Source organism: Pan troglodytes, chromosome 1 (genome assembly GCF_028858775.2).
Source record: "Pan troglodytes isolate AG18354 chromosome 1, NHGRI_mPanTro3-v2.0_pri, whole genome shotgun sequence".
Taxonomy (NCBI): Eukaryota; Metazoa; Chordata; class Mammalia; order Primates; family Hominidae; genus Pan; species Pan troglodytes.
The window spans coordinates 69,198,690-69,223,799 of NC_072398.2; the positions used below are offsets into that span (position 1 = coordinate 69,198,690).

Below are 25,110 nucleotides of genomic sequence, written 5' to 3' on the forward strand. Positions count from 1 at the left end.
TCTCCAGGTAGTGTAAGAAGTGAATTGAATTAGAGGACACCCAGCTGGTGTCTGCTGCAAAATTGCTTATTTGCTTAATGCGTGGGGAACCCCCCTCCACACACATCTGGAGTCAGAAGGGTGTTGTGAGATTAAAGTGGGAGAAACTGAATTTGTTTATTCCTATATTCAGAATGGGGTCCTTGAGAACATCATAGTGGTAAGCATAGATGTTCTAAAGCCAGACTGCCTGGGTTCATCTCTCTGCTCCAACACTTCGAGAGTTACTTTAGCTCACTGTGCTTCAGTTTCCTATTAAGTTGGGATAATAATACCATCTCATAGAGTAACTTAAGAATTAAATCAGTTAATATACATAAAGCACTTGGAAGTGTGTGAAGCATTAATAAACACTCAATAGCTAATAAAAATAGAAAAGGGCGAGGAACAACTTAATACATATTCAAATATATATTATAGATCTTTTCCATATTTGTTGTAGGGAAAATAAGAGGAAGTGTATTTAAGCTCTGAGAGATCTGGATTTTATGAAATTTAAAAAAAAGACTAGATAAAACATTTACCCATTAAGAAACATAATTAACTACTCAGGGTAAATATTTTTATAGAGGGCTGTATAGCATGCAGTAGATTCTGTATTGAGTTTAGCCTAAGAATGGTATTCTCTAAAAGTGGGAGAACAAACCCTAGAAAATCAAGTTTGAATCTAGTACATGGCCACCTACCACCTCACTTGCCCAAGAAACATACTAAAAACTAAAGCTTGGTGTTCTATTGAGGGAATTACAGCAAATTAACAAGTGCTGATGTATGTTAAAATAGTACCCGAAGTTTTGACAACTATCTTCCTGGTTTAGCCTAGAGAAACAGAAGCAATAGGAAGAAATCACATTTGTAGTAGACCCATGACCAGGACTCAGATTTTAAAACTTAAAATGTTTCCATTACCTTGAATTTCCCTTCGTTGGGTTTTTTAAAAAGCTAAAATGAAATGCCATTAATGACATAGCATGGCATTACATATAAAAGGTCTTTATATAGTTGAAGAAGTATTCAATTGTCCTTTAACATATCAGCCCACTTCTTGGCCTGACCTCAGGACACAGCCCTACCACAACCCAAACTCCTGGTCCCTGTTAAAAGGGTGACCTAGGAAGCTATGCTTTATCATATATTCTTCTCAGGAATCCTTCATACACTGAATTGAGCCATTAATGTCATCTTTTTGGCATTTAAGTCACAAAGGGGAAGTTGCTAATTGGGTAGCAGCAATAGAGAGACAGAGGGAATGGCTGCTGGTCTCCAAATGAAAACAGTCTTCACAGTTCCTGTATTTTCCTTTTCCTGGAGTCTGAGATGTATATTCTTGCAATCTTTACCCCAGCCCTCTTTTGCTCATTTCCTGGTTGGACAGGGTTTTTATTCTCTACAATCAATTTCTGACCAAATATGTGTGGCTCTACTTCAAACTAAAAGTCAACATATTGACATGCAGAGATAGGAATTTAGTCTATCACTTTGTGCTTAGTATCTGGGGAGAAGATATATGAGCTAAACAGAACAAAGAGAAATTTTCAGCACTTCTACAGTCAATCAAATCTGGTCAGTTCTAATTCTCGAATATTTTTCTTATCCATCTTGTTCGTACATCCATAGCCATCTTTTATCTGAATTATAATACCCTCTTAGGCAACAGAAAAAGATGGAAGAATACTTGCTAGCTATTTTTAGAAAATGCAAATGCCAAATATCACTGTGGAAAGACCTCACAGCTTCCCAGTCTTTTCCCTTGATATTCCACCTTTCCCTTGAGGACCTGTAATGATCACTGTCTCTATCAGAGAAGTGCATTTCCCTTCCACGGCGTAGATTGGTCCTCTTTGTTTTTCCTTATTCATAGCATTGCTAAACCCAGATGAGTTATATACAGCTTTTAGACAGGGCTTAGGCGTAATGGGGGATGGGGGTGGGGAAAGCAAATAAAACACTAAGATGCAACTTACCTAGCTATAATTAGGTATGGCTTGCTCTTTTTATTCAATAAATATTTGAGCATTCTGTGATTGCCACGGTGCACATATTGACGACACATCACTGCTTGCAAGATGCATGTGGTAGCAGGGGTATGCTAATGCTGCCACAGGGTAATAAAGAATAAATCAGAGTGCGGAGCACCTCGGTCACTTTAAAATGCGCAGGAAAGTCTGTGTTCTCTCCTTTTATCTGGAAGATTCACCAGTCATTTGAACCCTTTGAAGTGACTCATTCAACCCCCAAAATGGTTTGGCTGGACACTACCCAGTTTTGGATAAAAGGACAGGAGCTAGCTTCAGCTAGCAGCTTGCAGAGGTTTTCTTTCATCAGGGGTATCATTGGTTATCTTGTAATGCTTGCGATGAATTTTTCCAGCCTCTAATTCACCCAACCCAGGAACTCCTCACGCTGCTGGGTTTTGTAACAATAAAGGTCTTATTGTTTAAGCTACCAAAAAAAGAAAAAAAAAGAAAGAAAGAAAGAAAGAAAGAAAAAAACAGGAGGCACCTAAAATAGTATCTGGGGGAAGGGAATTATGAAAGATTTCACCGAAGTGCTGCCCTAAGAAAACGAAGACTTTAAGGACAAATAAAAATTAGCAGAACATGAGATTGGAGAAAGCGAGAGGGCAGGAAATGAAGTATTCCAAGAGTCTAAGAATGTGCAAAAGACAAGTGAATGATGTGTTTAGGAAATTGCAAGTAGTTCATTATGTCTGGGGTGTAGAGTACAAAGGGGTTCTTCTGTTTATGCTCAGGTGACAAGAACTAGTTTCTCTACCACCCACAAGGGTCCTTAAACACACAAGGAATTCTCAGAATCCAGGCCAGAAAGAGGGCATTCAAGGGAGGAATTTCCTCCTTTTCCAGTCAATGGCAGCCTTCTCAGCTTGGTTTTCCAGGCTCAGGAACCCCATCTTTGGTGGTTAATGCCAATAAAATCCTCTTCCTTAGGGAAAAACCCTATCCTCTTATACCACAAAATTTTACTACATGATCTTGATAAGGACAAAATAGCAGAATAATGCATTATCTTTACGTATTTAATATAACTGCTTGTTTACACTGCCAAAAGAAAGGCTACTTTCCATAAACCTGAGATCATAGGGAAACTGGATATACTTTTAGCTTAGGCGTTAACTAATGGTACAAAGTATGTAAACCCCTATCACTTCTAAATGGCAGTTCACTGAATGAAAATCAGTTTACTTCCAATTTTTGTTTTGAGGATTAGAGGTTTAGAAAACATCTTTAAATATTAAAAAGTCATTAAAACAAGGGAAGCAAATTAAGTTTCAAATTAAGTTACTGTGGTTTTCCTGGGCCACTGTTGTCAGCCAGTTACAATGTGCTCCATTTCTCTAGACCCTAGCTCCTATTTTGAAGCTGGTATCTTACTTAAATTTTCCTTTCTAGGCCAGGCTCCGTGGCTCATGCCTGTAATCCCAGCACTTCGGGAGGCCAAGGCAGGTGGATCACCTGAGGTCAGGAGTTCAAGACCAGCCTGGCCAACATGGTGAAACCCCGTCTCTACTAAAAATACAAAAAATTAGCCGGGCATGGTGGTGTGAACCTGTAATCCCAGCTACTCGGGAGGCTGAAGCAGAAGAATCGCTTGAACATGGGAGGCGGAGGTTGCAGTGAGCCGAGATTGCGCCACTGCACTCCAGCCTGGGCAAGAGTGAGATTGTCTCAAAAATAAAAAAAAATTAAAAAAATAAAAATAAAAAATAAATTTTCCCTTCTAAAAGGATCACAGTAACATGAACAGCAAATAGAACATTTTAGGCAGCAATTATCTAAAACGTGGATGCTCTTGAGCATGCATTCTCAATGGGGGTGAAAATTGGTTCATTGGGGACAAAAAAAAATTCTATTTTGTATAAAGCAAAAAACATTTACAGTCCATAAACAGATACATAGTATATATCTGGTGTTGAAATATCATGGGGAAGGGGTGACTAAGAAAAAATCTAAAAAAGTTCTTCAGGGAGGTGATAAAGAAAAGGTTAAGAAGCCAGGTGTAGTGACTTATGCCTGTAATCCCAGCTACTTAGGAGGCTTAGGCAGGAGGACTGCTTGAGGACTGCAAGAGTTCAAAAACAGCCTGGGCAATATAGCGAGATCCCATGTCTACTTAAAAAAAAAAAAAAAGAAAAGCTGCTGTGGAGATTCTTTTGCCAAGTCAGGAATATCTAACTTAACTGTATTTTTAAAAACCCTAATTGCCGAGATAAAATGGAAAGTTACGGCTATTCCACTTCTAACCAATGTACTTGCAAATGGCTCCAGTTCTTTGGTTTTTGTTTCTCCTAGCCAGAGTTGCTAAAATTGTTCAAGGAAAATACTTGGATTTCTTTTTTTAAAGATGATAAATCATTAAGTTTATAACACATAGAGAGTATAAACCAAGAAAGTAAATTTATTTAAATTACTAAAATAGCTTTTAAAGTCATTTACAGATCAGCTGCTATAATTATTTTTCCTGAAAGACATAGATAACATATTACTTTTAAATTACTTGGGTCAATGAAACATTTAATAAAAACATTTGTTTCTCTATATAATACGTATGTATAAAATAAGCCTTTTCAAAAACTCTGGTTTTCATAATCCTCTATAAATCAGATGATCTGACTTCTAAGAGGAACAAATTACAGTAAGGGGTATACATTTATGAATACTGGTAGTACTAGAGGAAAGACGTTAAACCACTCTACTACCACTTGTGGAACTCTCAAAGGGTAAATGACAAAGCCAATGACTGACTCTAAAAACAATATTTACATTTAATGGTTTGTAGACAATAAAAAAACAAGGTGGATAGATCTAGAATTGTAACATTTTAAGAAAACCATAGCATTTGACAGATGAGAAAGCTCAATTATAGATGCAAAGTTATAACTAAACTACTATAGTAGTAAAGAAATACTTTTCACACCCTTCATATAAGTTCACTATCTTGGCTTGAGGCACTCCATAAAATGTATCACGTGCATAGTAAATCTTTATATTTGCTATGGCGTTGCACTAGAGGACTTGGACTGCAACAAGTGGATGCGCGGAAAATGAAATCTTCTTCAATAGCCCAGGACAGCTGGTTAACAAATGGTTTGTCAATTCCTGAAACTCATTTCTTAATTCAAAACAAAAGCTTCAGGGTGTGTCCAAAATAAACTGTTACGAATTGACCTTTTTTTTTTTTGAGACGGAGTTTCATTTTTGTTGCCCAGACTGGAGGGCAATAAGCATGGTCTCGGCTTACTGCAACCTCCGCCTCCCGGGTTCAAGCAATTCTCCTGCCTCAGCCTCCCAAGTAGCTGGGATTACAGGCATGCACCACCACGCCCAGCTAATTTTTGTATTTTTAGTAGAGACGGGGTTTCACCATGTTGGCCAGGCTGGTCTTGAACTTCTGACCTCAGGTGATCCACCTGCCTTGGCCTGACCTACTCTTAAGACTCAAGTGAACAAATATATTAAATTTTGCAATATACATGAAGATCCTTGGGATGGCCAAGAATTTTTCTTCAAGGAAGGAAAAAGGAGATGTAAAAAACAAATCCCAATGGAATCCACCAAGATTAACAGTTCATATACCTATGTTTGACTAAACTACATCTCAGTGGATTACTGTAACATTTCCTCCCTTCAGCTTCCCCATTAATTTTCCTTCCTTGCCTTGTTCTTTCCATTTTCCAAAAAACAAAAGAAAAAAATTCCAAACACACACCTAGATGACCTTTCATTACTTATGTTCCTATAGGCAGAAGCTAAGGAACTCACACCTAAATGGTATAAAAGGGAACATAATGGGAAAATCCCTGGTTACATTTAGGGAGCAATCTTAACTAATAACTCAGGAAACTTAGTGAGAAATCTAAGTTAAAAAATCAGGAAGGTTCATAAGAAAGGACACAAATCCCTCTCACTGGTCATACCATAACTGTAATAACTCAGCCCAGAATCAAAACAGATTCTCTAAGGAACTGCATATAATCTGCACTCCTAAGATACCTTTAACACAGCTCTCAATGGAAACTGAAATGATTCTCTCATATCACAGATAATTAGGTTGAATGAATGATTTATATGTTCCATGTTTATGTAAGCACTTAACTTCTTTAAAAAGAAACTAGTTCTTTCAAAAAGAGCTCTGAATTCTGTCTCTGGTTAGAAAGTGTGAACAATTCTCAGAACCTGGGACATGATTTTTCTTCTCTCTCACTTCTTATAAGCAGATGCCCCTTTTCAGGGCATTTTCAGGTTGCACAGGCAGAACTAAGTGAGAAATACGGCTCCAGAGGCCATTCAGTTTGTCTGGGTCCATATGATTGTAGGAGTTGGGTGTGTTAGAATTGGTGAACTTGACTTTAAGAAAATCTCTTACTTTTTCTTCAACTTCCTTTAGGCCTAGACTTGTTCCAAGTGTCTCTTCCTCCAATAAGACAGTCAGGACTAAGGCTACATCTTTGAAGGCTGCGTTTTCATGGTCACAATATTTGTAGAAGATCAAAGTAGAGCCTGCGGGAAATGACTCAAAGCGGTGTACCACAGCTGCATTCTGGCCATTCTTAAATCCATTGCTCAGTTCTTGGTCTACCTCTAGTTTGACAGCATCACTGTCTTGAGTAGCTTTATCTGTCCCATCAATCCGGATGGCACGGACACTACGAAAAGAAGAATAGGCATCAGCAATTTGTTCACTCAGACACCTAAGTGCTTCTTCAGCATCTCGGGCAGCAGTGAGCAGTAAGATAGCAGGCTGAGACCGAGGATGGGAGCTATTAAGATGTTTTTCCAGGAATGTTTGGCTCCTTTTCCACAGCTTCTCATCTTGACCTTGGTACTTATTCTTAAGTTGATTCATCTGGTTCTGGAACTCTTGAACAGCAGTGGTTTCTACCTCAGGAGTACTAAAGAACCAAAAACTCCCAGAGGCAAGAGCAGCTATCAGAGGAAGTAGCCACCACCGGTTCCTCTTGACAAAAGATGCATTTTGGGGTTGTCCAGTCACTTCTACTCAGACAAAAAAGAAATGACAGATATAAATACCACTTTCTTAGATTCAGGGGCAAGGACTTTTAAAATCAATATCAGTCTTTATAAACATTAGGTAAAAGAGGAAGGACTTTAAAGAAGAAAGCTGATAATTTTCTTAATAAAATAATTTATCACATTCTCAAGAAAATCTTACATGCATAGGCTTTGAATTATGTGTACAAATATGCATATGTCTCTTCAATATAAAAATAAGTCTTTGAGGAAAAAAGTTTTTAAACATATGAAATGGCATAAACAAGTCAGAAAAATAATAGTTTATAAAGCGAAGTTATTATTTCCACTGCTAATAGTTGGGAGAATAGACTATTAAAATACAATTTATAAAATATTTTTTTAATTTAGTAACTCAGCATTCACATGGCTAATTATTCAAGGTGAAATATTTCTGAAGTACATAAAGGGATAAAGAAAAGGATGCAGGCTGGAAGTGGTGGCTCATGCCTGTAGTCCCAGCACTTTGGGAGGCCGAGGAGGGAGGATCACGAGGTCAGGAGATCGAGACTGTGAAACCCCGTCTCTACTGAAAATACAAAAAACTAGCTGGGTGTGGTGGCACACACCTGTAGTCCCAGCTACTTGGGAGGCTGAGGCAGGAGAATCACTTGAACACGGGAGGCGGAGGTTGCAGTGAGCCGAGATCACGCCACTGCACTCCAGCCTGGGTGACAGAGAGAGACTCCATCTCAAAAAAAAAAAAAAAAAAAAAGAAAAGGATGCAATATAAATGAACATCTTCTATGTGTTATAATAGCTAGCTGTCCCTTTAGATTAATTTCACTGATGCCTTTTGTGGTATGCAAGTTAACACTGGTAAAATTTAGTTTGTGACTCATCCCTAGTTACTATTGGCAATAATAATAGTATTAATTTATATTTATCTAGTGCTTTTCGGTTTATAAAGTACTTTCTCATATTCTACTTCATTTATTCAGTTGATAGTAACAATAATACTTTTACATCTTTTACTTATTGACTGTTTCAGGCTATTAATTTTAGTAGGGACCTTTTAGAGAAGCAATTCTCAAGGTGTGGTCTGTGGGGTACCTCAAGACCCTATTTTGTGGGGAGGGGGGTCCATGAAGTTAAAGCTATTCTTCTAACACTAAGATGTTATTTGATTTTCACCTTGTGTTGACATTTGCACTGATGACGCAAAAGCAATGGTGGGAAAAACTTCTGATGCCTTAGCATGAGTTACAGGGCAGTGGCACCAAACTGTACGAGTGTAGTCATTGTTATTTTTCACTGCCATGCATTCAAGATTTAACAAAGGGACATTCTTTTACTTAAGAATGTCCTTTATGAAGCAGTTAATTATTTATCTTATTAAATCTGAATCCTTGAGTACATATGTCAATATTCTTTCTGAACAAATGGAAGGTATGCACAAAGCACTTCTGCTGCATCATAAGTACCATGGTTGTCTCAAGGAAAAGAATTTTGTGCAAATGAATTACAAGGCGAATTAGCACATTTTTCATGGAATACTATTTTTTACTTGAAAGAACAAGTAACAAACTACAGTCAGACTTGTGTATTTGGCAGATATTTGCTTTCAAGTGAAAATTAGGATTTTAGAATCCTAAATCTGCCACCATGAGCTTGACAACTCCCAATATTGTACTTTAACACTTTCTTTTTTTTTCTGAGATGGAGTCTCGCTCTGTGGCCCAGGATGACATGAAGTGGTGCGATCTTGGCTCACTGCAACCTCTGCCTCCCAGGTTCAAGTGATTCTCCTGCCTCAGCCTCCTAAGTAGCTGGGATTACAGGTGCGTGCCCCCATTCCCAGCTAATGTTTTTGTATTTCTAGTAGAGACAGGGTTTTGCCATGTTGGCCAGGCTGATCTTGAGCTCCTGACCTCAGGTGATCCATCCGCCTGGGCCTCCCAAAATGTTGGGATTACAGGCATGGGCCATGAACCCCACCCTTTAACACTTTTTTAAAGTCTTGAGATTGGCAGTGATGTTAACAAATGTGATATTTTTTATTACATTCCTAATGTGTCAATGTTTGGAAAATCTGCATTTCTCAGTGAACCAATGTTTTCCAAATGACCAGTGCATGATACTCCATTCAAAGTATAAGAAAGACCAATGACTTTTAATGTAATAGAGTACTAAAAGCTCAGTAAGATGGTTTTAGATATCCTATTTCAAGTAACATTTAAGAAACTACCACTTGTTGAGTTTTGGAGAGTTCAAAAAAGAATAGCCACAATTATCTGAAGAGGCTATTAAAATTTTTCATATCTGTATAAAAGCTGGATTTTTTGTAGATACTTCAACAAAAATAATATATTGTAACAGACTGCATACAGAAGCATATATGATAATCCAAATCCATTTTTTAAAGCTAGGCATTAAAGAGATTAGAAAAAATGCAAAGCAATCTGATCTGTTACTCTTCTTGCTAAATTATTTTAAAATAAATTAATACATATTTTAAAAAATGTTTCAACTTTAATTTCCTGGTACATATGGATAGACATAACCCATATTTTCAACAAAAAGCTCTTTGAGGTTCTTAATAACTTTACTAGTGTAAAGCGGTACCAAGAACAAAAAATTTCAGAATCATCATTAATCTATTTTCTTTTTTTTTTTTTGAGACAGAGTCTCGCTCTGTTGCCAGGCTGGAGTGCAGTGGCACGATCTCGGCTCACTGCAACCTCCGCTTCCTGGGTTCAAGTGATTCTCCTGCCTCAGCCTCCTGAGTAGGTGGGACAACAGGCGTGTGCCACCACGCCCAGCTAATTTTTGTATTTTTAGTAGAGATGGGGTTTCACCATGTTGGCAAGGATGGTTTCGATCTCTTGATCTCATGATACGCCTGCCTTGGCCTCCCAAAGTGCTGAGATTACAGGCATGAGCCACCACGCTCAGCCCATTAATTTATTTTCTTAGTACTCTTTCAGGACAATAAGACTTGGAGAACTAAAGAAACTTGCCACAAGGCCGTAAAGGAGGTAAGTGGTCCAATCTAGTTCAAATACAGGTTTGCAGACTCCGAAAGCCATTGTAATCCCATAAAGTCATGCTCTGGCTATCTTTCTTTCAATTCAGCATGGTTTTCTCAGTTAACAGTATTAGTAGCTTTACTTATTTTAGCTATTATTTTTGGTCTTATAGACAGTTAAGTGAAGAGCAATACCAGATGTTGTCTCATATAGTTTGTCTATAAAGAATTTCACTGCTAGTAGAATATATACTTTTTCCTCTCAAGTGCTTAAAATGTGATTCTTCAAATAGCATTGACTCATACTGCTGTCAAAAAACATTTTTAAACAATTATGGAATACCAATTTTACAGAAATATTTAATAAAAACTGAATACATAAACTTACGTCGGCTGGAGGTTGATGGTGACTGGTTTCCAAGCTCTGATTTCAGAATGCTGTCATCTAATGGTGAGAGTAATAAAATAAGACTATCAACTTATGCTTCATAATTTGAGTATTTATTTCTAGTAGACAAAGAAGATACAAATTCCACCAGGAAAAAAAGAAGACAGAGATCAGCCAGAAGCAGAAGAAAAAGTAGAATATCTGAGTGCCGATTAGACTGAGAGCTCCTTGAAACACATGACCTATTTCTTTCATAGCTTTTCACAGCATATGGTGGGGTCTAGTACAAAGCACACAATAATTAGTTTTGAGAGAAAGTTTGGAAGTATTTGACCCATAAGTATCTAATGGGATTGGTGAAACTTCCGGGATAAAAAGGACAAAGAAACTAAGCACACCACAATAAAATGAAACATATTATACCATCTGAAAAACTGCCATATATTGAACTCTTGCCTGGTGAAGATGCTGTAAAGAGGGGGAAAATAAGGACAAAATGTGGATTACAGACTACTGAGCTGTCTGGATAAGGTGTTTTAATATAAAAATCTTAATCCTCACTATTTTCTACCTCAAACTGATTCAATATTTCCTCTGGGGATTCTGACCATTTCAAATACTAGTAGTATTTTAAAATCACATTTAAAAACTTCTCATCATTTCTGTTAATAGACAAGTAATAAAGTAATTCTGTTTTAGGCTTGTGGTTAAACAATAGAGCTCAAAAATAATTTTCTCACAACTCTGTCAAATTTCTACTTTCATCTAAATTTATTTAGAAAATAAATTAAGCCGGGCACAGTGGTTCATGCCTGTAATTCCGACAAATCAAGAGGCTGAGGTGAAAGGACAGCTTGAGCACAGGAGTTTAAGGCCAGCCTGGGCAACACTGTGAGACCCCATCTCTAAAAAAAAAAAAAAAATTAAAAACAAGAAAAGAAATTAAAAATGATCCTAACCCTTCCCTTTCCCTTCCATCTTTCTTAGCATACCAACAGGTTTTAAAATCTAAGAGAGGAAATGGAAGGACAGGCTTCAGAAGGTGGAGAGGCTGAGTTATCTCATTTGTATGACCTATATTACTAGTATTGCCGTCTATCACTTGCCTGGAGTTTTATAACTTTTGTATATATAAATGAACTTCCTGGTGGATCTTCTTAGCGTTATATCAACAACTTTCATTTGAGAAACACTGGAATAACTGGAGGAATAATATTAGCCCTGCTAAGATTCAGAAATAGCCTTATTTTTGATCATATGACAAAAAACTCCATAATGATGTAGTAAGACAAAATGACAGCAACTGTAAGAGGAATACTGTTTTTCAATTACTAGTTTAGCTTAGGATATTTCATTATTTAGAAGCTTCTAAGTTAGGTTATCGAAGTTACAACTAAAATAACAATAAAAATACCTAACCACATGAAACCCAAATCCATCAGATAATGTTTATTTTGAATACTTCACTCCATGGTTGCAAAGATCAAATGAGATAATATATACAAAAATGCTATGAAGTGCAATTCTATGATGTTAATGATGAAGGACAGCTAAATAATAATTATGTGCCATATATAATGTTTATATAATTCATATAACACAAACACATACACAGCAGGGTATATACTGCCAAGGCAGGACATTGTCCAAAGTATAACTGCTATCCTTTTTATCAACATTACTAGAGATGCTAACAACAATTCTAAAAAACATCTTTTTAAAAGAAAAAACTCAGCTGGGCGCAGTGGCTCAAGCCTGTAATTCCAACACTTTGGGAGGTCGAGGTGGGTGGATCACCTGAGGTCAGGAGTTTGAGACCAGCCTGGCCAACATGGTGAAACCCTGTCTCTACTAAAATACAAAAATTAGCTGGGTGTATTGGTGCGCCACCAGCTACTTGGGAAGCTGAGGCATGAGAATCGCTTGAACCCAGGAGGCAGAGGTTGCAGTGAGCTGAGATCACGCCACTGCACTCCAGCCTAGGCAACAGAGCAAGACCGTTTCAAAAAAAAGAAAAAAGAAAAAAAAAAAAGAGAAAAAAGAAAAAAAAAAAAAAGAAAAAAAAGAAAAATAAAAAACTCAAGCTTTTCTAGTCTAAAGAGTATGGTAATAATCAATCACTCTATAACCATCAAGAGTAGAGGGCACAAATCCTCCATAGTTGCTATTGATTCTACAGAAAACATTAACAATAAATAAGCCCTGATAATTATGAGATTTTAGACTTTAAAAAATTGTGTTTACACATATAAGCTCATTACAATAATCTAGTTATAGGCACTACTGTCTCTAAAGGCAAGAAAATTGAGGTTCACAAAGGTTAAGTGATTTTACCAAGATTACTCAATTAGTAAGTGGAAGAGCTAGGACTGGAGCTCAAGAGCTTTAACTCCAAATTGTCTTCTTTTCTCTATCTAAATTTCTGAGACAGGTTCCAAAACATTTATATTAGTTCTCTGACCTCTCCATGCACATATATTCTTCTCTATAATCATTGTTTTATCACCTGGCAAACAGGAAAAAGTAAAGACAGTGGTTCCATCTTTCCTAAAAGGTTTGGATGCAGGCAGAAGCCTGAACTGGGACCTGTCTACAGGAAACTGTTGCTAACGTCGGGTGACAATGTTCCATGGGGTAGAATCTATAGCCTAAGGTTCTTGAACACTCAGCTCTAAAAATGACTTTTTTTCCCTCACCAAAGCGGGCAGAAATATATAGTTAAAGAATGAGAGATAAAATGTGGAATGCTAGGAAAACATTTTTTTAATATTCTTGAAGAGGAATCTATTATATAACAGTGTTTGAAAAATCACTGTAGTCTTCCACTTCCATTGAAAATATTTTCTTCTTGCTCATCGTTCTATCTTAAAGTCCTCATGTGGTTGAAAGTCTAAAAGATCCTATTACATGCACACTTCTGGTATGTTACTGTTACATAACTCTGAAAGCTCAATGTGGTATCTATATATGGTAGGTGGTTAGCAACCAATGTATAATTCTGTAAGCCATAATAAACATAGTAACTTAAGACAAAGTAGAAATGCAAACAGATAAAATACTAAAAATTAGCTATCAATTTAGCAACTAAAAAGATCTATTTCTGCATTTCTATTAGATGTTCAATGTAATTATGTTTCCTTCTGTATTGCAGTGTCTTATTAGAGGAAAAAATTATGCAAAGATTTTCTGATAAGTATGTACTAACTTCACTTATCTGGAATTTATCTGATATTAATTACTCAGAATGTACAGTTAAGAACTAAGAAATGACATAAGATGCCTCTGAGCTTTTCACATTATATACACTAAAACTCATGCATTTTTACATCCAAGAGTATCTCTTGGGTCTTCAAATTTAATTTTAATGTTTGATTCTGGTTATAAACATAATTTTAATAAGCTGAATAATTAATGTTTGGTTTCCTAACTATAATAGGTCAGGAAGAGCAAATTATAAGAGGAAATGGTTTTCTAATAGCAGGCACATAATCACAGCAATAAGAAATGACAACCAACAGTAAGACAAGGGCAAAAAGTTATTTCGGTTCTAGACTGCTGAAGAACTCACTTACATGTGGGCTAAAAACGTCACTGCTGAGAAAAAATGAATTATGACCACTCCTACTTTACTGATGGGAAAGCAGAGCCACGCATGTCATTTGGTCCAATTACAGTTAATCATCCCATGAGCAAGAGATATAAGATGTGGATTTTTACATTACCTAAATAAAAGTAAGAGAATACCTGATGACCTCAAGACCTATTGTGGTTAGATGAGTAAAGTAGGGAGGTTAAAGGTCACTTAAGGCAGAGAATATGCATGGACTTTAAAAAAATATGGTCGAGATTTAATGTGGACGCATTTCCATAGAAATTATAGAAAGTGAGTTCAAAGTATGATGGTTTTATCACATCAATTTATAGTATTCCTTAAATTCTGTGACATTTAATCCATCCAAAACCTAAACATGAGGCTGGGTGTGGTAGCTCATGCCTGTAATCCCAACACTTTGGGAGGCTGAAGCAGGCGGATCACTTGAGGTCAGCAGTTCAAGACCAACCTGGCCAACATGGCGAAACCCCGTCTCTACTAAAAGTACAAATATTAGCTGGGCACAGTGGCGCATGCATGCAAGTCCCAGCTACTTAGGAGGCTAAGGCACAAGAATGACCTGAATGTGGGAGGCGGAGGCTGCAGTGAGCTGAGATTGTGCCACTGCACTCCAACCTGGGTGACAGAGGGAGACTCCATCTCAAAAAAAACCCAAAACAAAACAAAACACCCCCAAAAACCCAGAAAGGCTGGGCGCAGTGGCTCAAGCCTGTAATCCCAGCATTCAGGGAGGCCAAGGCAGGCAGATCATGAGGTCAGGAGTTCAAGACCAGCCTGACCAATATGGTGAAACCCTGTCTCTACTAAATATACAAAAATTAGCCGGGCGTGTAAAAATACAAAAATTAGCTGGGTGTGGTGGTACGCGCCTGTAGTCCTAGCTACTTGGGAGGCTGAGGCAGGAGAATTGCTTGAACCCGGGAGGCAGAGGTTGCAGTGAACCGAGATTGCACCACTGTACTCCAGCCTGGGCAACACAGCGAGACTCCATCTCAAAAACAAAACAAAACAAAATAAAACAAAACAAAACAAAACAAAAAACAGAAAAAAAACCCTAAACATGAAAATATAACTTGTGCATTTCAGCCTTTATTATGTAAAATTATGAGTATACAAAGCTGTTCCAAAATCTGCTAAAAGCAAAAAATAAGTATTGTCAAAAGAGTAGAATTTCATTATTGTATACAGACTGTATTGCTGCTAGAACTGACAGCTTGTTAAAATCCATCGATCTCTGGTTTTCTCTTTTTTTTTCTTTTTTTCAGATGGAGTCTCGCTCTGTTGCCCAGGCTGGAGTGCAGTGGTGCAATCTTGGCTCACTGCAAGCTCCGCCTCCTGGGTTCACACCATTCTCCTGCTTCAGCCTCCCGAGTAGCCTCCCGCCGCCATGCCCAGCTAATTTTTCTTTTTTAAATATTTTTAGTAGAGACGAGGTTTCACCGTGTTAGCCAGGATGGTCTCGATCTCCTGACCTCGTGATTCACCCGCCTCGGCCTCCCAAAGTGCTGGGATTACAGGCGTGAGCCACCGCACCTGGCCAATCTCTGGTTTTCTCACGCCACTATTTACATTCTACACCCAGCCCATGTGCTGCCAGTCCAAGAAATTACTAAACTAGTAATCATAGCTGTACTTTATTAGTGAAATCACAAACAACCTAAATGTTTATCTGAAGAACTAAATATTTTTGTCAAGAAAAACATAGCAAATACACAAGATTATTTCAATAACAGAGATTTATCTACTTACTTTGCATCCTGGTCCTTATTCTTGCAGTTTGTGGGGCCCATTCCTGGGGAGTTTTTTGATATCCTGAGCCTGAAGCAAATACATATATCAAAAGATAATTTCCCATACTTTGAAAGTTTATACCATATTCCAGTGTTATAAAATTAATCTATCAGAAAGACAAAATAAAGTAGGGGAAGAAAACAATAAAAGCAATAGTTTTATAAGTAAAAGATAATTTCAAAGGATCGTATCAGTGAGGATGAACCACTTCCTACAGCAAAGCAGGTAGCAAATAAATAATATTATCACATAATACAAATTACTTGTGGTAAAATAGCCCTGAACACATTTCCATATCACAGAGTAATTATTATAGGTAGTACCAATCCGTGGTGAATTAAAAAGGTAAAGAGGGGTAAAATGACTTAAAATCTTATTACAACTTTTGTTGGGAGAATAAGGCAAGGTTAGAATTGATTGACTGAGGCTGGGCGCGGTGGCTCACACCTGTAATTCCAGCACTTTGGGAGGCCGAGGCAGGTGGATCATGAGGTCAGGAGATCAAGACCATCCTGGCTAACACGGTGAAACACCGTCTCTACTAAAAATACAAAAAATTAGCCGGGCGTGGTGGCGGGCGCCTGTAGTCCCAGCTACTTGGGAGGCGGAGGCAGGAGAATCGCGTGAACCCAGGAGGTGGAGCTTGCAGTGAGCCGAGATCGCACTCCAGCCTGGGCGACAGAGCAAGACATCGTTTAAAAAAAAAAAAAAAAAAAAAAATAGAAAAGAATTGATTGGCTGAAAAAAGAGCAGACAACCAACTACTTACTCAGCACTGAAGGTTGCTTATCATGAGCTGTGAAGTTTTGACCTGAAACAGAAAACAGGGATAAGGTCATAGAATACTTGAAAATAACAACAAAAAAGATGTTGCACAGACATTTTGCTTGTTTACTGTGGATACTAAAAACAAACAACAAACAAAAAACATTCTCTCATCAATTCCAAGCATATAAATATATAAAGTATATATATATAAAAAACATACATTATATATATATATATATATATATATATATATATATATATATATAAAGTGTGTGTGTATTTCTTTCCCCCTCATTTCTAAACTTCAAAATGTTTAGGAATTGGGCAACAACAAGGAGTTAGTTTAGGATCAGTACCATCAAAATAAAAACTACATATAGTCATATATATCAAGTATAATTTTGTTTAATTATTTTTTTTTTTTTTGAGACAGGGTCTGACTCTGTCACCCAGGCTGGAATGCAGTGGCACAATCTCAGCTCACTGCAACCTCCACTTCCCAGGTTCAAGATATTCTCCTGCCTCACCTTCCCAAGTACTTGGGATTACAGGTGTGCACCACCATGCCTGACCAAATTTTTTGTCTTTTTAGTAGAGACAGGGTTTCACCATATTGGCCAGGCTGGTCTCAAACTCCTGACCTCAAATGCTCTGCCTGCCTCGCCCTCCCAAAGTGCTGGGATTACAGGCATGAGCCACCATGCCCAGCCAATTTTGCTTAATTCTTATGTGGTAGATGCTATTACTGTTCGTATTTTATAAATAAGGGAAAATCGGCTGGATGCGGTGGCTCATGCCTGTAATCCTAGCACTTTGGGAGGCCGAGGCAGGTGGATCATGAGGTCAGGAGATCGAGACCATCCTGGCTAACACGGTGAAACCCCGTCTCTACTAAACATATAAAAAATCAGCCAGGCGTGGTGGTGGGCGCCTGTAGTCCCAGCTACTCAGGAGGCTGAGGCAGAAGAAGGGCGTGAACCTGGGAGGCGGAGCTTGCAGTGAGCTGAGATCACACCACTGCACTCCAGCCTGGGCGACAGAGCGAGACTCTGTCTCAAAAAAAAAAAAAAAAAAGTGGGGGGGGGAAACCAAAATTGGTAATTTTTCCAAAATTATATATCTAAAAGTAGTCGGGCTGAGATACAAATCCAGGCAGTCCATATCATATACCACATACCATACCATAAAGAAATGGTATGTACTATCTATGCAGATTTATGGACATTGCAAAGTAGCTGTGAAGTAAAACATGCTACTTCAGGTTTTGAGGTGGTATTTAAGGATAACTGTAAAATGACACAATGGGATGACTAAAAAATGACATTACAATTATAACAAGGTAAATTTTCAAATCTGCCCTGAGAAAATGAGTTACTCTTTGATGATAAATACAAGTATCGATTTACATTTATTTATTTTCAACTTTTTCTGAATACAAACATGTGCTAGCTGTTTAAAAAAAGGGGCCATTCTAGAAATGCTTAATTTAAAAATTCATGAATATCTACCTGTTAAGTACCTATTATGTGCACAACATTGAACATAGAAATATTATGGTAAATAAGACAGATATTCTCTCAGCTTTGTTTTCAGCCTATACTAAAAATATACTTTTAAAAAAGTGGATACATACGTTTTAATATTTTCATCAAATTCTAAGACATACTTTTTAAAAAAATGCCCTTTGATCTACAGATGTATCTTTTAATTAATGGTATGGCATAGTTTAACTGGATGGTTCTTCTTTCTCATTGATACATAAAATCAATAGTATCTTAAAGTCAATGAAATATATCTTGATCAACTTTTCATTAGGATACAATGAACTAACTCATTTTTCATTTCTAAATAGTATTTCTTTTTTTTTGAGATGGAGTCTTGCCCTGTCACCCAGGCTGGAGTGCAGTGGTGCAATCCCAGTTCACTGCCGCCGTTGCCTGTTGGGTTCAAGCGATTCTCCTGCCTCAGCCTCCCAAGTAGCTGGGATTACAGGCACCTATCACCATGCCTGGTTAATTTTTGTATTTTTAGCAGAGACGGGGTTTCACCATGTTGGCCAGGCTGGTCTCAAACTCCTGGCCTCAAGTGATCCACCTGCCTTGGCCTCCCACAGTGCTGGGATTACAGGTGTGAGCCACCGCCCCTGGCCTAAATAGTATCTCACTGCATGGGTATAATATCATTTATACGGGTAGATACATTTAAGAGTTTCCAAAGATCAAAGATTTGGAGTAAAATAGGGCAAATACATAAAATAATTCGAAGAGTAATTTTCCACAACTGATTTTTTCCCAGCAGCTAATTCATTTTATGTCTCATTTTATAGTCACAAACCCAGAACCTACTAAAAATTAAAATAAAAAATATAAAATTGAATTCTATAAATACAATGATTTTAAAAAAGATTTCCAAAGGCTTTTTCTTTTTTTCTTTTTTCTTGAGACAGGGTCTCACTCTGTCGCCCAGGCTGGAGTGCAGTGACACAATCTCGGCTCACGGCAAGCTCCGCACTGCCCCCTCAGGTTCACGCCATTCTTCTGCCTCAGCCTCCCGAGTAGCTGGGACTACAGGCACGCGCCACCACGCCCAGCTAATTTTTATATTTTTAGTAGAGACGGGGTTTCACCATGTTGGCCAGGATGGTCTCGGTCTCTTGACCTAGTGATCCGCCCGCCATGGCCTCCCAAAGTGCTGGGATTACAGGCATGAGCCACCATGCCTGGCCTTCCAAAAGTTTTTTCTTAAGAAAAGAAAGTAATGTGGAAGAAAAAAAAAAGTTCTTGAAGATTTTTACATACAAAGATATTTTTGGTTGATTAATAACTAACTCAGATTTTGGGAGACTTGATTTAAAAATGTCAAAAGAAAAAAACAGTAGTAACAAAATAATAAAGGTGGCTGGGCGCAATGGTTCACACCTGCAATCCCAGCATTTTGGGAGGCTGATGTGGGAGGAATGCTTGCACCCAAAAGTTTGAGACCAGCCTGAGCAAGATAGTGAGACTCCATCTCTACAAAAAATTTAAAAATTAGCTGGGCATGGTAGCACGTGCCTGTAGTCTTAGCTACTCAGGAAACTGAGGCAGGAGGATCCCTTGAGCCCAGGAGTTCGAGGCTACAGTGAACCATGATCGCACCACTACACTTGCCTGGGTAACAGAGTGAAAACCTGTCTCAAAAAAAGAAAAAAGAAAATAATAAAATTAAAAAAATGTCACCAATGATTCTTAAGCAAACCATTATTAGCATTTTGGTATATGACTTTCCAATCTTTTTTTGTTATATTTTCTCAATATTTGATCACAAAAATTTTCAGTTGTAAGACTGAAATGAATATTTATATACCCATAACCAAGCTTGCCATTAACTTTTTATTACATGTGCTTTATCACTTATTTATTCATCCTTCCAAACTTTTACAACAGAGTTGAAATTGTACTAATATAAAATTTTATGTCCTTATTAGAATAAGTGCATATAAATAGGCTCAAACTACTACATTAGTCTGTTAAAATAAAAGCAATCAACCCATTTATACTGCTAGCAAAGACATTCAACAAATCACAGGAAGTAGTAGTTTTTTGTTTGTTTTTTAAGTTCAAATTCAGGTTTGGGTATAGAGAATAATAACTCAATAAGCAAGGTCAAGTGGTAGAGAGATATCGGATAAGTTTTTTTTAGCATTCATTATTCCTCTTGTTTAATATTTACATTAAATTTCAAAAGAGGATCTTCAAAAATAGGAACATCATTTGACCAAGCTCACAGGAAGACACTGTAAACACAGCTTTACTTACTTTGTGATGACTGCCAAAATGATTCTATATATTGACTAGATGATCTGGTGGTTTTATCTAAAAAATAAAAAACAGTACACTATAAATAATATCCAACTTTTAAACTGCACATTTTACAAGACAACAGTGAGAAATTAATAAAAAGAGCAAAAATATTTGGGTAACTCCCAGGTGGTTAAAAACGTGGATGCATAATTTATTTAAAAAATTTCTAGGCTGGGTGCAGTGGCTCTTGCCTATAATCCCAGCACATTGGGAGGCTGAGGCAAGCGGATCACCTGAGGTCAGGAGTTTGAGACCATCCTGGCCAACGTGGTGAAACCCCGTCTCCACTAAAAATACAAAAATTATCTGGGCGTGGTGGCGCGTGCCTGTAATCCAAGCTACTCGGGAGGCCTTAGGGCAGGAGAACTGCTTGAACCAGGGAGACAGAGGTGCAGCGAGCCGAGATCGCACCACTGTACTCCAGCCTGAACAAGAGAGTGAGACTCTGTCTCAAAAAAAAAAAAAAAGGTTAAAAAAGTTTCTAAAGAGTCATGTCACATCTAAAATATTAGCTAATAGCCACTTAAAAAATTGTTATGATACAGAACATGCCCCAAGGTAATGACATAATAAAACCTTTGAGTTGCGGAAAATTTTCAAAGTTTACAACAGTGGATCATCTTGAAGTCATTAATATCCATTTTTGCTTTAAATTTTTATTGCAAGTGGGCAATATTTTTGTACACTCTTTTTCTTTCTTTCTTCTTCTTATTTTTTAAGAGATGGAGTCTCACGTTACTGCCCAGGCTGGTCTTGAACTGAAGGGATCCTCCTGCCTCAGCCTCCTCAGTATCTGGGACTATAGGTACCTATCACCATGCCTTGCTTTCAGTCTACTCTTCTTAAAAACATTTTTTCCCATATAAAAGTAGAATTTATAACTAAATTAGTTTAAAAGTGATCAGGTTGCTGTTTTGGAAACAGACACATTGATACAAAAAGGTGAAGTGCCCATATTTTTTTTTTTTGAGATGGAGTCTCGCTCTGTTGCCCAGGCTGAAGTGCGATCGCGCAATCACAGGACCTGAGGTTTATGTACTTCCAAATAGTTATGCTGGTAGCAATGGCAGCAAACTATTGGCTATATAAATGGCTTAATTAACCTCTAATTTTTAGAGCTTCATGTAATATGTATGAACACTAATAACAGCACTTAGTTAGTGTTTACTATGTGCCAGGTAAGTGCTTTGCATATATGAATTAATTTAACCCCCACAACAATCCAGATGACAAGACTGAGGAACACAGAAGTTAAATAACTCTCTAAAGGCAAACAGCTAAAAAGTGAAGGAATGGAACCCAGGAATTCTAGCTAGACACTACCAGCATGTTACAAATCTCCATTTCTGTATCAAGAATTCATAGGAAAAATGAGGAAGGGTGGGAAACACACAGAATACCAAATGCCCAACAACCAGCGTATAATGCCAGTCACGGTGGCCCACACCTATAATCTCAGCACTTTGGGAGGCTGAGGCAGGAGAATTGCTTAAGCCTGGGAGGTCGAGGCTGCAGTGAGCCATGATCGCATCACTGCACTCAAACCTGGGTGACAGAGAGAGATCCTGTCTCAAAAAAATAAAAACAAAAACCAAACCAGCTTATGTACTTATTTTTAAAGTGAAATGATGAGGTAAAGAATAGGAATTACAGGTCAGGCGTCGTGGCTCAGGCCTGTAATCCCAGCACTTTGGGAGGCAGAGGCAGGTGGATCACCTGAGGTCAGGAGTTTAAGACCAGCCTGGCCAACATGGTGAAATCTCATCTCTACTAAAAATACAAAAATTAGCCAGATGTGGTGGTGCGCACCTGTAATCCCACCTGCTTGGGGGGCTGAGGCAGGAGAATCACTTGAACCCGGGAGGCAGAGGCTGCAGTGAGCCGACATTGCGCCACTGCACTCCAGCATGGGTGACAGAGTGAGACTCTGCCTTAAAAAAAAAAAAAAAAAAAAAAAAGAATTGGAATTACAGAAATTTTAAGGAGGTGGTGAAGGGAAAGTGCAGGACTAAAGTATAAAATTACTCATTATTTACAGAGTTTACAAATTTGTTTAGCGTTATCTTTTTTTGGGGGGGGAGGGTCTTGTTCAACATTACCTTAAGCCTCAAACTGGTATTTTTCTCTCTTTAGTCAACTCTTTCATTGAATAAACTTAAATTCACATAAACAATCAGAACTTGTTAATTAATAATTTGGTTTGAATTTGAAAATCCAGAGATAAAGCTAGTTATCTAATTAAATGAAAACTTCCTAAAAGTAACACTCCAGATAGTGTTGTCAGTCCCAATGGCAATGTGATTAGTTTCTCTATAAAATTCAAAAACAACAAGTAACTCTTCTTTTGAGCACAAAAATATCTTATTTTCCACAAATATCAAAAAAAGCTAAAAGTGATTTGTTTAGATATCATGACATAGTATTAATCGGATGAACACACGAAATCAGTAATTTTAATAAATATTTAAAGAAAAATTCACGACTTTTTATAAAGTATTAATAAAAATTTGAAAGTTTTTTTTAAAAAGCAAATTCGTGGAATACCAAAGATAGTTCTATGAGAAGAGTCATATGTATATAAAGCAATATTACCTCCAGATTCATCAGAATCCCTGGATCTGGCCTTAACAGTAGTGACACTGCTGTGAGAGCTGTCTTGATCATCTTCTTCAGTTTCTCCTAAAGAGAAGTAAACAATATACTAATATAGTCTATTTTAATGCTCAGAAGATCTGAATTTAAAAAAACCAAGCAAATAATTTAACATTAAAAGAAGGCTTTTAAGTTATCAGATATAGATCTACTGTTTGTTTATCATGCTTATTATTTTGAATCCCAAAGTTCCAAAGGAACTAAAATTTATCTCAATTTGTGTCCTCTGGGGCACATAATACTTTCCTAAACAAATATTCAGAGTAATATCTAAAAAACTATAAGGCTTTAATGTAGAGTCAAAAATGAACAGATGAGCGTTAAACAGTGGAAAAAGTTTATGGGGAGGAAAACTACATATAATTAGTGTGTAGTTAAATTCAGATGTGTATTTGTGTGTGTGTGTTGGTGGTAGAGGGGTAGTGTACACACACCTGCACACAAACATTCTATTATGCAAGTGACCACCCTCAGATTATGCTGAGCTTCAACAAAAACTAAATTTTACTCCTGTACTTTTCAAACATAAACTGGTTATGAGAATTTGGAAAACTGATTATTTTAATACCATAATAGAAAATATTATCTTTGCTTAAAATGAACCCAAATAGACAAAAGATGCTTAAAATGTAAGGCTGTCATCACTCATTCTATCTGTCCTATTATTTCTGCCCAGTTAACAGTTCAGATAAGCATGCATTTTTTTTCTTGAAGAAAAACACATTATTTTCTGTTCTAACTTCTTTTTTTTTTTTTTTTTAAGAGATGGGCTCTCACTAGGTTGCCCAGGCTGGAGTACAGTGGCCATTCACAGTTGCAATCCCACTACTGATCAGCACGGGAGTTTTGACCTGGTCCGTTTCTGAACTGAATGGATTCACCCCTCTTTAGGCAACATGGTGGTCCCCCGCTCCCGGGAGGTCACCATATTGAAGCCAAACTTAGTGCAGACGCCTGATCGGCATAGTGCACTACAGACAGCCCAGAATTCCTGGACTTAAGTGATCTTCCTGCCTCAGCCTCCCGAGTAGCTGAGACTACAGGCATGTGCCACAGTCCCCGGCTCTGTTCCCACTTCTTAAATATCTATCAGAATGGCTTCTAATGTAAAGAAAAAGACTTAAAGTATATATTATATGATATTTACAAGTAAAATACCTTCTTCAGAGAAATTGACCTTCTGTTGGACACTGGTGGCTTCTAGAAGAAAAAAGCATACATCAAATATTAAACATATAACATCAAAAGTTAAAGCTTAGGAATAAACAAAAGCTTAGGAAAAAAGTTAAAGCTTAGAAATAAATAAAAGAGCATCTCGTTTAGGAAAATGAACATGAGGACACATTAAATAAATTCTTTTTCTGTTAAATCACTAAGAATTGGCCGGGTGCAGTGGCTCACGCCTATAATTCCGGCACTTTGGGAGGCCGAGGTGGGTGGATCACTTGAGGTCAGGAGTTTGAGACCAGCCTGGTCAACATGGTGAAACCCTGTCTCCACTAAAAATACAAAAATCAGCCAGGAGTGGTGGTGTGTGCCTGTAATCCCAGCTACTCGGGAGGCTGAGGCAGGAGAATAGTTTGAACCTGGGAAGCAGAGGTTGCAGTGAGCCGAGATCACGCCACTGTATACCAGCCTGGGCGACAGAGCAAGACTCTGTCTCAAACAAAAAAAGGAAATGAAGTGCTTAATTTTCCTTCAGTCACCGGTCTATTTTTACTCTAAAATGTAACCTTTGTATGCAAAAAAAACATTAAATTCTACATTGACAAATATTCTAGTGTGTATAGGTTTGCTATATTCTCATTCTCTTATTTGCCAAATCCCCTATACTCCCTTTAAAAACCAACTACACTAACTGGACTGATAACCCAGTTCTTTCGAGCATTGGTGTATCCAAAGAGGAAGAAAGGTAAAGAAACGTCTAGTTCTGGCGGGTCCATGTATGTCACTGTTTTCCAGTGCAAAAGAGAATTTGAACAAAAATAAATAAGCAAAAC

The 25,110-nt window shown here is 37.6% G+C and overlaps 1 protein-coding gene across 3 annotated transcripts in view; it reads right to left on the reverse strand.

The window, feature by feature from the left end:
• Window positions 1–4,430: 4,430 nt before the first annotated feature.
• TOR1AIP1 (torsin 1A interacting protein 1) overlaps window positions 4,431–25,110 on the reverse strand; it is a 38,035-nt gene continuing 17,355 nt past the window's right edge. For all 3 annotated transcript variants that reach the window (XM_063810734.1, XM_063810732.1, XM_001143381.8), the window contains 7 exons: window positions 24,269–24,310; window positions 23,051–23,137; window positions 20,414–20,470; window positions 16,618–16,659; window positions 15,807–15,875; window positions 10,445–10,501; window positions 4,431–7,052 (listed from right to left, as the gene is read on the reverse strand). In XM_063810734.1, the coding sequence (XP_063666804.1) occupies window positions 6,265–7,052; window positions 10,445–10,501; window positions 15,807–15,875; window positions 16,618–16,659; window positions 20,414–20,470; window positions 23,051–23,137; window positions 24,269–24,310 (1,142 nt within the window). In that variant the 3' untranslated portion in view covers window positions 4,431–6,264. The remainder of the gene's footprint in view (window positions 7,053–10,444; window positions 10,502–15,806; window positions 15,876–16,617; window positions 16,660–20,413; window positions 20,471–23,050; window positions 23,138–24,268; window positions 24,311–25,110) is intronic.